General features: G+C 45.4%; 1 protein-coding gene across 1 annotated transcript; it reads right to left on the minus strand.

Annotated features, from left to right (window-relative positions):
* Positions 1-1,279: 1,279 nt before the first annotated feature.
* Positions 1,280-17,596, minus strand: LOC132080554 (C-C chemokine receptor type 8-like). Its single transcript, XM_059483778.1, is given in 3 exon segments — positions 1,280-1,335; positions 1,338-2,337; positions 17,492-17,596. Coding segments are annotated over 2 exon segments (1,047 nt in total). The 5' UTR covers positions 2,329-2,337; positions 17,492-17,596.
* Between the last annotated feature and the right edge of the window lie 680 nt (positions 17,597-18,276).

Raw genomic sequence — 18,276 nt, forward strand, 5'->3', positions numbered from 1 at the left:
GTTAATAGCAAGAATATTTTGGCACCAAGGGTTTTTCCTTTTTTTAATTTTTAGGAAGGATAAAAATATGAAATTATATTTTCATAAGGAAAGGGAAAATTAGGAAAATATTTAAAATTTTTATTACCTTAAAAAAGAAAATATTTTACAATATCCAGGCTGGGTTTTCCCTGATTTCTAGTGTTCTCTTGATTAGCTTTTAAAAATGTGTTTGCAGTAATACTACCTCAATATAAATTATATTTTTTTCCCTGTGAATTTTTACTGGGATTTGGAGAACAAAGCTTCCTTAGCAAAAAAGTGGAGATAAGAGTTGTTTTGTGATACCCACTCAAAAATATGCAAACTCAAAGTTTTCTTATCCCAATCAAGGCTTGTGAGTCATCAGGCAGACTATCAAGAACCAACACAAAAAAGGTGTAGCTAATGTTTATTTGAAGAAAGCATTTTTCAAATGGCAGAAAATGAAGACATTTGGGAAAAGAGAAGGAGCCTGCTTTGCTACAGGTCATTTTATGATGGTTACATTTAGCAGCGAGCATGGAAGGCACAGAGTTGGAGCTCCCACAGCTCCAGAGGTGAGGCAGAGCCCCCCCCTGCTCTGAGGACAATATTGTCAAGTAGGAGCCTCCACGAGTGACCAGCATAGGGGACACCTGGAGCCATTGCTTGTTAGTTTTGGAGACATCACTACCAAAGGCTGCTCTGGGTGACAACAGTTCCGAGGATTCCAGGGCTCTGCCCCTGGGCCCATCCCACCACGAGCAGGGCTCTGAGCTGAGGGGGTTTTTCCTCTGGGATCTGAAGGAAAGGGGAAACTGTGACGGTGTCTGAGGTGATTCCCTCTTTGCCATATGAGGCAATCCTATGCCTGTCCACTTCCCACTTTCCAGAGGGCTGTCACACACTTGTCCCAGGGATGTAGGGATTCAGTGTCCACAAGGCACAGCATACTTGGGGGTGAGGCAGAAGCGATGCTTTTGTCACAGGAGAAAGTAGATACTAGAGGAAGCAGCCTACTTGCTGAAGTGTATTAAAGGAGCTCTAAAACTTAATTAAAATTTGTTCTGTGGCAATGTATGGTCACCATTTCACAAACACACTGGTTCTCTTGGAAAATCCATGTCACAAGTTTTTGTGTGGCAGGTCACAGCGTATCCCAACAGGAGGCACAGCATACTGCACCTCCCAGGGGATGCTGCACACGTGGCACAACCCCCAGGACCACAGCAGACCTTTGGCCAGCCCCTCGCCCCAGCAGAAGGTGGCTCAGGTGTGCTCACAGAACCCCTGCACTGTCAGGGAGACCTGGGTGGGTGCTGAGAACGAGTGCGCAGCCCCAGCACCTCCGGCAGGGCTGGAGAGGACGCGGCCACAGGACTGAAGGAATGCTTTGAGATGGCCCTTGAGGGTGACGCCGGCGAAGGCGTAGATGATGGGGTTCAGGCAGCAGTGGATGAAGGAGATGGTTTCTGTCAGCTGCAGGGCCAGCGCTATCTGGGAGCTCGCCTTGCAGTCATTGATGACGTGCAGGCTCTGCAGAGAGTCCAGGAAGAGCGCGATGTTGAAAGGAGTCCAGAAAAGGAAGAAGACGATGACGATGATGAAGATCATCTTGATCGCCTTGACCTTGTCGCGATTTTTGCGCTTTTGCAGGTGTCTTAGTATCTTAGTGTAGCAGCAAACAAGGATGCTGAAGGGAATCAAGAGGCCCAGGATATTGACTGCAAACTGAGAAGCAACCTTCCAGGTATTGTCACCTGGGGGGTACGTGGGGACACACTGCAACGCCTGCTCGACCTCCAGCTCCTGGCTGAATACGATGTTGGGTACAGAAGCCAAGCCAGCCACCAGCCACAGGATCAAGCTGATAACTATGCCACAAGTGGCTGTCCTTATCCTCGTGGCATGGAGAGCATGGACAACTGCTATATACCTGTCTACACTCATGAGGGTTATAAAGAAAATACTGCTATAAAAACCTGTGTAGTAAATGCCAGCCATTATCTTACACATGACATTGCCAAAAACCCACTGGTCTGAAGCGTAGTAGGCTTGGAAAGGGAGGGGCAAAACGAAGAGGAGATCAGAGGCTGCAAGGTTCAGCAGGCAGATGTCAGTCATTGTTGTCAGCCTTTTCCTGGTCAGGAGAACCCAGAGGACCAAGGAGTTTCCCAGGAGGCAGAAGACAAACACAAGGCAGTAAAGAATTGGCAGAAAGAGCGAATTAAACCTGCGAAAGTTGTTTCCTTCATTACACGGAGCAGTGTTTTCATCGTATCCGTAGTCATATTCTGTTGTGCCAGTGAATTGGCTGGTGGGATTCATCTCAGATGCCTGTGCAGGAAAGAGAAAGGATTAGAAATGTCTGGCTGTCCTGGCACAGCACTCTCACTGTGCCTTCTGTCTCTGTGTGGGCTGTGTTGAGCCCGTGGGTCAGCCTCCAGGCAGAGGGGGACTACAAAATGCGGTTTTGGTCTCACTGGCTGGATGAGAACAGCTGTGCCACCCAGAGGGCTGCTAAGTGTGAGCTCTGGGATGCTCTCTGTTTTTCCTGAAACTGTTTTAGTGCCAGCGGACCAGCCCCTCACCATTACAATGACAGGGGAAAATTCAGGTCTCTGAATAGTCCTAGTGATAAAAAAAATACAAATCCTGCATCTGACCTAAGGATCTCAATTTTCTCGTGCTCCCTGTGGTGGGGAAGCTTTTTGCCTGCAGCATAAAGACCCTGGATAAAAGTGTTTTGCCTGATGAAGCTGTCACCAAGCATCATAACCTTTTTTTAGCAGAGCTTATCAGGGCTAGGTACTGGCACAGAGTGCAGAGACATGCAAGCTACTTTTCCATGGGTGGGTCCAGGATTGCATGCAAAAAGCTCTGCAGCAACAAGGAGCTGACAAGACTGCACAGCAACACTTGCAGTGCCAAGCTGTGAGGTGCCACCAACCTCCAGGGCAGCTGGTGAGCACCTTGGCTGTGCCTTTTGCCACAACACAGCAGCTTAGTGCTCCTGCCTGTTCTGTCCAACTTCAGTTTTCTAGCATAGAGAAAACCAAAACATTAGCAGGAGTGGCTCCTCTCTTTCATTTCTGAAGAATTATAATGAAGGCAGCCTCAAAATAGTAAAATAATCTGACGTGCTCTCCAAGAGTGAGTCAGTGCTTCAGCCAACCTTTTAATTGTTTCAGATGTCAGTTCATGACCCTTATAAAAGCAGATTGAGTTTCCAGACTTGAGTGTTCACATTTTAAGAAGTGATGGTTATTTCAAAAGAGTTTGGTTTTTCACTGCTAAGACATTTGAAAGCTTAGGCTGTGCTGCACCTCTGTTGCACCCGCTTACGGGCAGACCACATCTTGAAAGAGCTTCAAAGACCCAGAATTTCTCAGAAGGAAGAATAATTTGTAATAATCATTGCTGTTAAGATGAAGCAATAACATAAATGGAGGTGATTAATTCTATAGAAGTAGATTATGTGCTCTCCTGAATTAAAGATTGCTGCCTGGAGATACAAAAAAGAGAGAACAGTGAAAACTTTTTGTACTGACAGGAAGAAATCACAATTCACCCCTTCTTGCCTGGCTGTGCCACCTGTGGAGGGAACAGAGCAATCTGTATGTACAGCCCAGAGGAGTGCCAGTGTCCATCCTCTGCTCCAGGTATGGATGCTGCTCATGCCTCACTGACCTGCCTCAGCTGTCCTTGGGGCACCAGAACTGTTTCAATTGTTAAGCACAATGAAGGGAAAACTGTTACAAGTACAGCATTCAACCCCACAGAATTCCTTGTTCAGAAATAACAAATAATGAGAGAAAAGCCATGCTGCATCTGCAATTACATATTGACAGTGTAATTCTCTACCATATTGAACTCTTAGCTATAGCTAAGACATCTGCATTATTAATTTTAACTTTGCATAAAGTAAATCTTCAAATATTTAGCTGGTGAGTGACTAGATAATGTGACTCTTCTTGCTGCAACAGATAAAGGTAGAAAATGTTTCCTGCTAAAGCTTTGATGTGTGAAACTGATACACCGTGACTGAGCGATGCAGCGCTGGCTCCCGCTTCTTAATTGTCTGCCAAGGACCTCTTAAAAGCAGTGCATAGATCCAACTACCAAAACTAAAAAATAGTAAAAAAATTCATGAATACTGTTATAGATAATAGATCTGTAAACATGTAGATGGATATGTAGAGATACGTATATCAAGATTTGTAGTTAAAAAGCATCTACTCCAGCAAAATTCAAGTGTTTTTCCTGTTTTTCCGGAGATGCTCTACTTCAGACCACCCTTATACCATTAATGCCTTCAACTGCTCCCAACCAGGCCACAGCATTTTCCATTTCCACCCCTCTCCACATCACTCAGCAGAACAGTCCAAGTGAAAAAACAACTTCATGGGAGGTACCAAGGGAGAGGCGGCTGCTGCAGGTCCCCTGCTTGCCACAGACAGCCCAGGAACAGCACTATGAATATGGATGGACTTTACCTCTGACAGCAGGAGGACTCTCCTCTCTCAGATGGCCCTGGCCCCCTTCTCCTTGTGCCCTGCTGCCTGGGCTCAGGGTTTTCCAGGAGGTTTACTTGGTTTACTTGGCTTTCACTTTGCTTGTGCAGAGAGCTGAGATTCTGTGATATGTTGCTGTCGAATGGGCAGCTGCCAGACACAGGATAGGCTTGGAGGCAAATAGAAGATTTTGTATCTTAGGTAAACAGGAAAAGAGTGAGGGGGGTATCAGGCACCTTCTGCAAGAAAAAAAGATCAAATACCTCTCTTCTTTAACACGGTAATGGGTAGCACTCCTTTGAACGCGTTTGCTAAACCCCACTTCTTCACAGCCTCACCTACAGTTAAGTGAAAAATTTAAAAGTTCACATGTCTCCATCACAGGAAACACCCTAATAAATTTGCAGCTTTTTACAGAAGCTGATATATAATTATAATAGTTTTAATTAGCATTGTTTTAGTTTTTCATTTTCTTCAGCTAGTAACAACTTGTATCCTGCAGTCTGTTTAAATCCCTCCCCATTAAAACCTCATCAGTATTTTAAGCAAAACAAGAACTCAAAGCTACAGATACCTCTTAGCCATAGTTTTCTAATCAGTTCTTATTTAGTGGAGGTATTTCTGTTTCTTTGCTTGGGTTTTTTTCAAGTTTATCTTAGTTACTTGAGGATGGAAAAGGACAAAATATTGAAACAAAGACAGGCTTGATATTTTGTATTTTATTCAATTGCTTTGAATTACTTATGGTTAGTGGAACACTAAAATTGTACATAGTGGTGCTTTATAAGTCAGACGGATTATGCACTTTTAATCCATTTATCTCAACAGGCACAATTTTCCTGATTTTAAGAGGACAAGGAATACCAGAGGTTCACTCAAGAGGTCCCAAACAAGTATGTGGCAGATCCAAAACACGATTTTTACTGAAGTTATTTGCATGTTCTTTGGTTGCAGTCCCAGCCCTAAGTACCTTTACAGGTCACTGATTGTTGTTGCACAGGTGAGTAGTGAAAGAATCTCAAAGAGAAAAAAAGTAAATACTGCAGGCAGAAAGAAAAAGAAAAGTGAGAAAACAGGCTGGAGGATTAAAAGGAATAAAAACAGTTTGGAGGATAAAAAGAGTAACTTAATGAAGGACCTGGCACTAGTTGGTAGCACAGTCAGAAAACACCTGTCCCATGAAGTATTCAACATATAAACAGTGACCAGGGCACCATCCTGCCTCCAAGTACCCAGCTGGTCTTATTACACAAGAGAGACCAGCTCCAATTATTCTGTTTATATTTTTTTCAGAACTAATTTTTGAAAATTGTTGCAACCGAGATTTATTTTATTGTATTGTATAGATATTAGTTATATTATTAATAATATGTCCATAGTATGTCCTGGTGCTATAGACACACAGTATGACATAATGTAGCTTTATTCAATTTAGGTTTATTTATATTTGTTTAGAAATCAATAAAGTCAGCTTTCATTATTTCTTAGGAACAAAACATTATTAAATTAAGGATGCCTCCTCTTACTTCATATGCTTTTTTGCAATAGTTTGGTTGACAAATTATTAATACATATAAAAAATAAACCAATAGTTTGACATGAAACCAATAAAGGAATAAAACATTTCTTCATTTTTGAACGTTAGTACACATTCTAAAATTGAAAAAATCTTGTATTTTTTCTTGAGTTATTTTCTGCTGCACAAATTATGATCTTGCAAAAATATTTCAGTTCATTCAAAATGCACATTTTAATTGGGAAATCTCCCGGCTGTGTACTTTAACCAGCTACAATTCTGCACAGCCAGCAAAGAGAGGCATGAAGCTGGGAGAGGCAGTAGGGGAATGTTCCGTAAGTTGAAGAAAATTGGAGCAAGCAAGAAGATGAAGATTACCTAAAAGGAATCTTGAGGAAAAGAGTTTGAACTCAAGAGAACAAAAGCTAAAGCAGGCCTGGTGACTGATATGGCTGGAGGATGGCTGGGCTGGCTGCTGCACTTTGGGCACACCAAGGCACATGGATAACAACTTGGGGATTGATAAGAAGAGTGAGGGGAAAATTGTGGTAGTGCCGGTGTTTTGGAGAAAACAGTAGAATTTTGGAGTCTGATGCAACATTTCCAAGAGTAGCTCTGCTATCTTTTGGGCAGTGATATACTGTTGCAGAATGAGGCCTTTGTTGGGGATGAGCCATTTGTCGGTGAGGGGAGACTCGGACACTCAATATGAGTCATAAGCAAGTTCCATTTATTGAAGAGAGCATCAGACCCTTATACAGCAAATAATAAGCTTATGAATATTCTGTAAGCCAAGCGATCTATTGGTTAAACTATACCATTGATTCTTCCTCATTCCTTTGGGCCTAGGTTCTCTACTTCTCACGTCTCTCTGTCCACTTGTTATCATACCCAGCTAGGCCCAAGGACACGTTATCTTGCAGGTGCAAAGACTCAAACTAGCTGTGTTTGGTACTTTCCCAGCTCCTGGTCGGCTAACAAGCAAAGGTCTATGCGACCTCTGTCATGTAGCCATTTCTCCACAATATACAACTGTGAGACCCTGGCCCTACCTGGCTTTCAGGAAGGTTTATGTTCCTGCAACTGCTTCTGTTCCTGACAAAACCACCAGTTGTTGGTGGTTGGTGTTCCTAACACGCAGCCAGAACCTGAGGTTTTCTCAGCAGAGAAAGGGAAGTCATGAAAGGAGGAAGAGGATGTCACTAGTCAAAAGCAGTGAAAGGAGTGGAGTAGAGATGAGTTTAGGAAAGGTGCTGGTTCTGACTGGCAGGTGCAAGGGTGGATGGGAGGTAAAACCCACAGGGTGGGCTTGAGAACTGAAGAGACTATAATTATGATGTTGGCTGAAATTGAGAGAATTACAATGATGAAAACTAATAGGAGGTGCCTATGCTGGGGGACAGGAAAAACCCCCACAAAGAGATTTTATTCTTCTTTCCATGCTGAGCCCTACTGGCTCTCCTACAGGCAATCCAAGAGGGACATGGGCAGACAGAGCCCTGCTGAACCACCAGTGTGTTCACAGCCGTGGGGTGCTGCAAGATGCAGGTGTGCTGAACTTCCCTTGACAGCTCAGAGGGAGATAGCTGGTGGAGGGAGGAGGAGAGGTACACATTTCCAATTTCCTTCACATCAGCTGTGAGCCAGGCTGCAGTGACTTGTATCCTTCCCAACACTTTTTGAGTCTGTGAGCAGCAAACACCAAGCCCTGAGCTACACAGGGGCTACACAGTCAGACCTGAATTTTCTGCCAAGCCAACACACAGCCCCTTGTAGTTCACGTGAGGAGGATAACAAAGAAAATGTGGTAAACCAGCAAGAGTGGTAGGCTAGGAACAGAGAAGATAAAGGTCATCTGCACTCAAAAGTGCTAAACCCTGGCAGAAAGGTGCAGAGAGGCTGCAAGGTGGCAGGACAGGCAGTGCGAGGGCTCAGTGTGGTAAAGCAAGATCATGGAAGGGATATGTTTGTTTCATACAGACAACCTAGTGAAGACATGGCCAAGGGAAAAGAGGATTTTCTCACCATAAAAGACTACAGCCATATGATAGCAATATTTATCCCCTTGAGCTCAAGTGAGTTTGCTGCTGGGGCACTGGGGCTGTGGAACAGGCTTGCTGTGGGAGGAGAAACAGTCAGCTGGTGTAAAATGGTCCTTGGTTAAATGTCTGAAGGGGATGCATGACCCAGGAGTCTCATAGCCAGGGATAGGACAGCAGGCACCAGGCAATCCCCCCCAGGGCCTCAGGATGTTCCCAAGGTGCTGGATGGGAGCTTAGGAGCAAGTTCTCAAATCTGTTTGTTAAGAACCTAGCCAAAATCCACCCCAGAGCTTCCCTCTCCAGGAGCCCTGACTGCAGCCCTGAGGTGTCCCTCCAGCTCAATTTTAGCTGGCCCCTAATACCAGAGCTTGTGATACTCTCTATACTCCCGTGGGATTTCCTGTGGGAAAGAAATGCCTCACAGCAAAACAGAGACAACTGGCTGTGGGTATCTCTGGTGCTCCAGCCTAGGGCCATTTTGGGTCCATGCACCCCTCAGTACTGAGGGTACCAGAAGGAGGAGCTAAATGGCATCACCACTTTGTGAAAGTGCAGGCAGTCCCCATTTAAATTTAAAAACATAGCAACAATACTGCTGTGTGAGGAGCTTTCTGTTTTGTCTGCTCGTGTTTTGGCAGTGGTTGACAGGGTCAGCCTGCAGCAGCCACCACAGCCCCAGACAGATGGCAGGGCTGGGGAGTCTCCAGAGTCTGTGCACCACACTGCTCACACTTTTCTTCCAGCTGCCACCACAGCCATTCCTTTATTTGCACTGGAAGCTGCAGTCTCTGCTGGTTTATCTTCTGTCAGAAGAGCTGCTTCAGTGTGGGAAAAACTCCCATGCAGTCCTTCATACAACTGAAGACACTGTCAGCCCAAAAGTGATCAGCACATTGGAGTAATGCAGACTTCCACTCCTCCAAACTGCTCGGAGCCCCAGGGTCAGGGAAGCGACACTTCGCTGCAGCCCTGTGTTACATGGAAAGACTGTGGCAAATGCTGCAACCAAAAGGAATCTTGCTGTGAGACAAACAGCATGGCCACATCTCCAGCTCCTACAGCCAGAAATGTTCACTGCAGTGGAGACATCCCATGCACACCAGCTCATCAGTCCCAGAGGGTTTCCTTATCCTGCCATCCCTGCAGATCCTCAGCCTGGGGATGATGGTCAGCTGAGCTGCTGCAAAACCCCTATGCCTGCTCTTGTAGGAACTTCTCCTTCTTCCTGCAGATGGGCTAGATGAATGGAGTTTGAACACAGAAAAGAAACTGTAGTTGCCACAGAAGACACCACCAGCAAGAGCTTGCTTTGGCTTCGGGAGTGCGGGCTGCAAGCCCTGGTATCGCTCTTGTTGTTCGCCAAGGTGGATGGGAGACACCTTTCTGGTAGCAGCCATTAGGGAAAATATGGCAAAGAAAGCAGAGTGGGAGAGCCTGCCTGGTAGGGTATTTCCCAAGAAAAGGCTAAATATTTCCTGGATCTGCTTGCTGTCACAGCACCAATGTACCAAGTGAAGGACATGTTCACCTCAATGTGATGCTCAGCTTCCACCTGTCTCAGAGCTGTGGTAAGCAGCCAAGTCAGGTGCTGTTATCCAAGAAGATAACTTTCCTCTGCCTTTGCTCAACAGCAAAATAAAATAAGTTTCTTAGTCAAAAGGAGGCCTTTCTCTTTCAGATCTGCTCTCATCTTACTTCTCAGAAGTCTTGCTGTCTCATATTGGAAGAGGGAAGAGATGATTTCGTTCAGAGGAGGAAAACAAACAGGATTAACTGCAACAGGGGTTTATGGGATGTTCAGAGATGCTGGGTTGTTCAGCTGAAATGTCTTGCAAAATACCAGCAGTTATCACGGTTAGTGAGAAAAACGATGAGGACAGCTCAGTTTTGCAGGAGAAGGCAGCAGTGGGGAGTCAGGCTGAGCGTGCTCTCTGCAGCATGGGAGCAGCTTGGCAAGTAGCATTTTGATGACTGTCCCACCCCAGGTTCCTCTTCCTGGCCACCTTTCTGTCCCAATAAACCTCTCCTAAGTGTCTCTGCTCCATGTATGGACCAGCAACTGCCCTTCCCCAATTGCAGCACCCTCAGTGAATCCCTTTCACACTTCCATAGGGCAGCAGGGGTGGGCAAGGGGCACACTGAGCCCTGGGTGTCCAGGGCTGGCACTCACCTGTGAGGCAGAAGAAGAAATGCCACACAGGAGTTATGTTTTGAGGAATCCTTGCCTGCTTTAGTTATTTTCACAATGTTTGGGTCTATCAGCATCAGCTATCAACACACCATCTTAGCATGACTGCATTATCTTAATGAAAATTCATTTCATCAGATCACTGCCAGTGTAGAGGTAAAAATCTGCCATATGGCAGAATGGTTCACTTCCTTTTCTTGAGGAGAATAACATATTTGCATGCCCATGCACAAAGAGGGGGGTGTGGGGGGTGAGACTTTGTGACCAGGTAAGAATCTGGGTGATGTTTTTTTTGACATAAAAAAGTATATTTTTGTTGACTAAAATATCTCTGAAAGTGCCAACTTTGGGGGAACGATTTTCCCCCTCCAAATCAAAAGAAAAAGGAAGAACAATTGCAATACTTTATTATGAGAAGACCCAGACAGAACATTACCATTTTTCATTTTCAAAAGTGTCATTTTCAAATACAGCATTTTGTTTTATAAATAACCTCTTCTTCTAACCCATTTTTCTCAAAAACTTCAAAGCTTCAAAAACTTTCCAGTTGAACTAGGATGATTCTGTTCTGCTGAGAGCAGGCAGAAATTTTTATTTTTCTTCTCAGCTTGATCAGCAAAAAATATTGACACCCTCCACTAAAATGTGGATTTGTATTACCGTAACAAAGTGCTTGTGTATGCAGACTTGTACAAATGTGCACCAGAAGAACCTACTGGGCATTGTTCTGGCTCTCCCCCCTGCAGCAGATGCTCAGTGCAATAAAAAAGGCTGTGAGCCAGAGAATCCTCCAAAAACTGTGGCAGAGTTTGTGTAGGAGAAGCAGCTGGAGGTGCTTGGTGAGGTCTGGACTAGCCCACTCTGCTCCACGCTCTGCTTTTGGCTGCCAGCACCACAGCCACAAGGATTATGGCTGTGACAGCTGCAGCCTTGCACAATTGTTTGGTTTCACCCTCACAGAAATCAGTGCATTGCAAAACTCCCAGCACAGTAACTCATTCACAGCAGTGTCAGCAGCGAGGGGAATTTTCTCACCCAAGCGTTACGACAGGGTAATTGTGGGACACAAAGGAGTAAACAAATACATCTCTTGCATATGGAGTCTTTGAGAACAAAAATTTTCTCCATCTCTCCTTTACTTGATAGTTTTTTTCTCACCATGGAGCACTTAGGTTTTTAAACCTTTGCTGTCCCAAATCTTTGGTTCACCAGAGCACAGGCACTTCCTGGATTTGCATCTGACAGTGCTTTGGCTGAGCGTGGAGAGCAGAGAAGGCTGCAAGCAAGAATCAATTAGAACAGAGAAAGCACAGAAGACAGGACTGCATGGGACACTGGATGATCATGGAGTCTGTCCCCTGTCTTGAAGGCAGGGGCAGTGTCCCACTGTCCCACTGTTACTCTTGTTATGCTCTTGTTCCACCTGCTCCTACTTTCCCCCAGCCTCTCCTGATGAACCATCCTAGTGCTTTTCCAGATTCTCTCCTGGTAAATTTGTCTTCATCCAGAACAGTTCTGGTATAATTTGAGCCAGTTATTTACCTTAGCCATGGAGGAACAATTACTTCTAGCTATTATAAAATATTACAAGACAACATTTTCCTTCAGTCTTAACAGCTCACACTTAATGTTTTTTTCCTCTGAAGTCATGCTTTCTAAACTGCTAATTGTAGTTTCTGTTCTTCTTTAGTGACTGTCCAATTTTTCTTAGTCTTTTTTTGCATTGCAGTGCCCCAAACTGCCAAAGCAGACTGGAAGAGTCGTCTGTCAGCTGTTTTCTTCTGCAGTCAGGTAGCAATGATGATTCACAGTTCTTTTGTGCTGGATCTCAGCACCCAGATGCTTTCCCCAGAAGTGCTGCTCTCCTCAGAAGTTCTGCCTTCCCCAGAAGTGCTGCCTTCCCCATGCTGTGTCTGTGGCCTCAGCTGACCCTCCCATGGGGAGAAGTGGTCCCTTGTCTTTAATGCACTGCAGCCCATTGCTGCCAGGCTTTCCATCTATCAAGGGCAATTTAAGCAGTCATCCTGTCCCCCAGTATATTTGTACCCCTTCCCAATATGATGGCATGTGTGAAAGTAGCAAAATCGTGCACCAGAGCTTCATCCAGAGCAGCAAAGTGCAGGAAATGCTGGTTTGTGCAAGGGCAGGGTGCAGTCCTGGATGCAGGATCCTTCTGGGCAGCTCTCCCATCCAGTGGCAAGCACTCAGGAGTTTGTCTGAGCACTTGTGCACCCACACAAAGGCTGTTTGAGGTGCTCAGAAAGCTTGCTAGCTCTGAGACATGGGATACCACTGCTTTGCCAGGTGGCATGAGCCTGTAACTGAGGCTGATTTGACATAGCTGCCTCTTGGCAAATCTATATCAGCCCCTACTCTTTTTATTTTCCTGCAGTCTGCTTATTCCTTCTAGAGCTTCCCAGCAAGTGTAATTGCACTGACTGGCACATAATTCCTTCTCTGGCATAAACTGATGGATTATCAAGGGTCCCTGTGCTGACTGGCTGCCCAGAGCTCACCACCACACCTTGCCACTGGCAGCACTGTCTCGTATTTTCCGAGACCCCCATTGTTGGAAGGAAGGAATGAATCTGATTCCATGAAGGAAGGAATGAATCTGATTCCATGTTCTTAGAAGGGGAATGTATTATTTTATGATACTATGTTATATAAAAGAATACTAAACTATACTAAAGGATACAGAAAGGATAATTACAGAAGGCTAGAAAATAAAACTGAAAAACTTGTGACTCTCTCCTCCAGTCTGACACAACTTGGCCGTCATTGGCCAATAAGTAAAAACAATTCACATGTTAGATAAACAATCTCCAACCACATCCTGAAGCATCAAAACACAGGAGAAGCAGATGAGATAATATTGTTTTCCTTTTTCTCCAAGGCTTCTTGGCTTCCCAGAGCAAAACCCTGGGCAAGGAGATTTTTCAGAAAATATGACGGTGACAGCACTGGCTCGGAGCAAAGGTGGCCACCAGGCACCAGCACCACGGCTGGGTGGCCCTGCACCAGTAGCACCCAGTTGCAGCTGCCCCACCCTGCCCAGCCCAGCCAGGGCACAGCTCTGGTCCCAGCACTGAGGCAGGCAGTGCCTGTCAGAGACCACTGAAAAGCCCAAGTGGCTGTGCCACTTCTGCCTCTCAAGTGGCCTCAGACCATGCCAGCCCAGTGGCTGTGAGGGGCCAGGAGGCTTCAGGGTGGGAAACTCCCCGTTGGGTACCAGGGCCCGTGTCTGTCTCCATTTATGCTGCAGGAACCTCCTCTGGGAGAAACTCCTGATGATTATCAGATTTTTAAAGGAAAAAGGTAAAATACATGAAATCATGCTCCTAAAATGGAGAAGTCAGTGTAGTTTAAAACTGGGTTGATAACTCAGGAGCCCTGGATTCAAACCTGCCCCCTGCCACTGGCAGGCTTCTCTCAGCCCAAAAGCATCATGCACTGAAATGTGGTCATCTGGCATTTCCCATCTTGACCACGGTGGCTACAATCTCAAATCTGTGTGGCATTGTCAGGCTTCTGCCCTGGCCAGGGGCACAAAAAGAGGCTTTCTGGGGTAGCACACACCTAAGCTGCAGCTGTATGAGCAGAGGTGTGAGGAGAGCTTGGCAACACCACTGATAAAGCTTTATTTGAGTTGCTGGTAAACAGGAAGCTGATGAAGAGCTTTACTATTTTTCTTACTTTCTTAGGTTCTTTTGGTCTGATTTTCATAGCTATTCTTCTTCGCTTACTTCATCTCAGGAAACACATTTTTTCTGCCAACTCTCACAGGAAATGTGCAAGATACCAAGTGCTGAAAACCTCAAGGTTCACTCAGCCCTCTCTACAAGAGGTGATGAGTCAAAGGGCCTGGCAACATCAGAATGTCTTTGGCAAAAGCTGGAAGTGTAAGGGTCCAGCTCACAATGATAAACATAAGGCTAAAAGAGTTTGACAATGCAGAATGCAGACACTTACTCACTTTTGTGCTGTGTTCAACCTGTGGGGGCTTTTCACCAAATCAGGGAGAGAATCTAAAACCTTTCTGGCCAAGACATCCAGGGGCAAAGGTCTCTAGTGAGGTGTGGCACCAGGCTCTTGGGAACTCCTTTCCACACCAAAGACCCACCCTGCTGTCCACACCAGGCACGCCCATCATCCACACCACTGCAAGCAAAGCAAGCACAAATCCTGCTGTGCTGGATTCATGAGCCAGAGTTGGTGGGGAGAGGGCAGGCCCTTGCTCTGAGTGTCCGGACACACCACGAGCAAGCAGGGCAGACTGTTCTACTGTGCACCAGATACCCCTGTCTTGTCTTAAGCTGAAGGCAGAAGTGCAGGTACAAAACCTGTAGGGATCAGTGCTCACCATGTTTAAACTCTCTCCTGATCCTGCACGAGAGAACAAGCAAATAATGAAGCCCCACACTGAGCCCTTGACAAGCCTTGAGCCATGTCAAGGCTTGCCAGCAGCAGCCTGGGGCTGCAAATGTGACTTGGCTGACCATGCACTGACAGAAAGGAGTTTGCTTTTTGCAGTCACCTTCTTACCTGCTGCTCACCACAGCAGTGAGGAAGATCCCTAAATCTAGACAGGGTAAAACAGATTCTCACCACCTACACCATCCTCCTCTCCCGTGGGCTGGGGATGGTCATGCACAGCCCAATGAAGATAAGAGATACAGCCTAAAAATGTTCAAAAAAATAACAAATCCAGCAAGAAGCTGGGTTAAATGAGAGAAGGACGAGTCACTTTCTGGTATTCAGATGTGTGGGTAAGGTTTCCTTTTTGATATCAAACTGTAGCTTTATTTTTTTCTGGTGTGGGTTTCAAATGAGTGGGATAAAGCAGAAGAACTTTTCCACTGCATAGTTAAAATCTCATTTTTCCTTTCACAAAACACAGCTTGTTTTTTTTTTTTTTTTTTTGCTGACTCTTCTGATAAGCTCAAATAATTCCAAGGACCAATAATTCAAGATGTCCTATGTTGTAAGTTGGTGGGCGGGAGAGTAAAAGGTCAAAAGTTTCATTAACCTTTTGAGGGTCTTTCTGAGCAGGACCTAACTCAAGACCAGACCCAATTCATAGACAAGAAAAATGGTAATGTATCCATATTTCTTGGACAGAGCAAAGGACATCTGAGAAATCCCAAAGTCAAGAGTTGAGTAACAGTACTGGGCACTGTTAGAAGAAAAAGAAGGCTCTTGATTTAATCTCAAATGATGGTCAAAACAACAACAACAACAAAAAATTAGTGGTTTGGATGTTTAAGTTTCCTTAATCCAAAATGCTGTCTGCTTTCTTTACCTTTTTTCTATCAAATATGTGCAAAGTGAGTGATTCCAAACTTGGAAAACTCTTTAAAGAAAACTCTTCAGCTTTCTTTAAAGAAAAGCCCAACATGTAGGTGGGGGTAGTCAGCATTGGGAAACCTTTGTACCTCACTTTGTCAGTGAGAGTTGCCATAAGCTGGATAAAGTAAGCTTGTCTTTTTAACTATGGACTTTTATCAGCAAAATGGGTCTGAAAGTGTAGCAAACCAACTCTTGTTTGTTCCCGCTGTGGCTCATTTCAGCTTGGAAAATTTAAAGCAAATTTAAAACAGAAGTTCTTCTCTGTAACATAATAAAATACATCCTCAGTCCAAGGCAACAAAGTGAGATCACATTATTAAAAAAAAAAAAAAAGCACAACATTTTAGGGTTTTCTTTGCTCTTTGAAATGTGAATTGGTGTTGTGATAAGACATCAAACAGCAACTGATCACATAAACCAAGGGAGGTTAACTCTTAATGTACATCCTGGTAAGACATACTATTCAAGAATATGAGTGTGCTCCCATCATGATTTCATTTATGCTCTTGCCATTTAGGTAGGTATAAAATACACCTCTTTGCACAAAAGAAGGAAGTGACTGCTCACACTCTATAGAAACCTGTGACAAAATAGCATCATTAACTGGTCTCCAGACTCTCTAGAAACCTGTGACAAAATAGCATCATTAAATAACTGGGATTGTTATAAACTCAGCCCTGGGAATATCTGCAAGTCTGACATCCAGTATTGCTTTTAATGCAAAATTGGTTTTTGGTTAAACTTATGTCTAGAATCCTAAGCTGTGGTCTGTGTTAAGGTGCTGGTGGCTAACAAGATCACACAAATGGCCTTCAGGTATTACACAACCCTATCGGAATTAACATTTAGCACCCTCCATCCTGATGATCCTCAAAGAAACTCTTTGGGAAAAAAAATCACACAGCCAATACAAAAATAATGGAGGAACTTTGAAGGGATTTGGGATTCAGAGAGGTTGGTGTAGCAAAACAGCCATAGCTCCTGTTAGCACAGCTCCAGCTCCAGCATGGCTGTACTCTCCTGGAGCATTCCAAGGGGCACAGCAGGGAGCTCTGCCTGCTCTGGCTGAAAATCAATCTTATTCAAAAAGCAAGAGTATCCAATCTTCCAGGAAACAAAAAGTTTTCAGCAGCATCAGCAAAGTGACTGACTCACTGTGCGGTGCAGGGCTGAGCCACAGGCTCTGGGGCTGAAGCAGCTGGGCAGGCAGCTGCTTCCTGATGCTGCCCTGACATCCCACTGTGGCTCCTTCGTGGCCACTGAGTGCACATTGCACTGCAAGGAGGAGGCTTACCTGTGGTGTGACAACAGAGGGCAGGGAATTGCTGCATGCAGAGAGAAAATCCTGCCTGCCATAAAAAGCAGCCAACGCTGCTGGCAGTGAGGGATACACAGGTCTTACACTTCACTTGAAGTGTTTTCAGAGATCTACGCAGGAGAGAAAAGATCAGCCCTTTGGCCATTACCAAAGAGCACACAGCTGAAAACCTGAGCTGAAAGCATCCCCAGCATGCTTGTGTTTCACATCCTGGCACAATAGGGACTGGATTACCAAAGGTGAGAAGGTGCTGCAGAGCTGACAGATGCACCAGCCTATCCAGAGCCATGGGTGCAAAAATACAGGGATCAGCCAGGAAAGAAGTGACAAACTTTCAACATAGCCTCTTCCAAGACAGTACAAAGACAGCTGCAGGAGCAGCAATTAGTCTTTCCAGAGTCCAAAGAAACAACAGAGGAGGGTCAGAAAGAAAACAACAGGCTGTCCTGAAGATCAAATACTACCACTGGTCAGCCCCCTTGTAGCAAAGTGCCAGGGTTTGGGAAAGTTTTCCTCAGTGCTTGGTAGGTAAAGCAAATTGCCATGCCTTTGATCATTACCTACCTCTCAGCTTGGCTTTGTTCAGTGCCTTCCTCCTCCTCCTCGGCTGACAGTGTGGCTGTAGCAGGACCTGTGCAGGAGCCCGTGCGGGAGCAGCTCTCAGTGCTGTGGTGTGCTCAGCAGTTGCTGGCTCCTGAGGCTGTAGGGATGCCCAGATGGAGCTGGAAGCTGGCATGGAGACAGCACTGGCTGCCTTTGGGCATTGAGGTTCCCCCCCTAAGCAAACAGTCAGACATAGTCCAGTTTTCTGGAAAGAGTGTTTCTGTATGTTCCAATATATGTGAGCTGTTGTCTCCCTGGCTGCTGCAGCTGTTACCCAGCTTCTCTGTCTCTAATTGTGAATGTGGTCCTAGAGTGCCTACAGATTTCATGGTACATGATTAAAACAGGCAAAATGCTCCATGTTGGAGCAATGCCAGAGTAGGAAGCACGGTGTGAGTTCCTCAGTTCAGACAGCTACTTGTTAGGGGGTTTTACACTTGCACAGCCTCTTTCCCTGTGTCACATCTACACTGACCAGTCCTTTCATGTCTGCTGGACCCCACCACAGGACATCAGGGGCAGCCTCCAGCACAGGGTGGCAAGGGCTATAAAGGCACTCAGGGAAGAGCCAAAGGAGGAATACAGACAGCTGTATGGCACCTGTTCTGGGGCTCACCAGCCCATGGCAAAATGTGGCCTGGTGCTGCCTCTGCTGCCCACAGCCCTCCAGCGAGGGACATCTCCACAACACAGGGTGACAGTCCATTGAGTGCAGCCATTCCTGTGCCAGCTCCTCACTCCTGCAT

This window comes from Ammospiza nelsoni, chromosome 1, assembly GCF_027579445.1.
Source record: "Ammospiza nelsoni isolate bAmmNel1 chromosome 1, bAmmNel1.pri, whole genome shotgun sequence".
NCBI lineage: Eukaryota > Metazoa > Chordata > Aves > Passeriformes > Passerellidae > Ammospiza > Ammospiza nelsoni.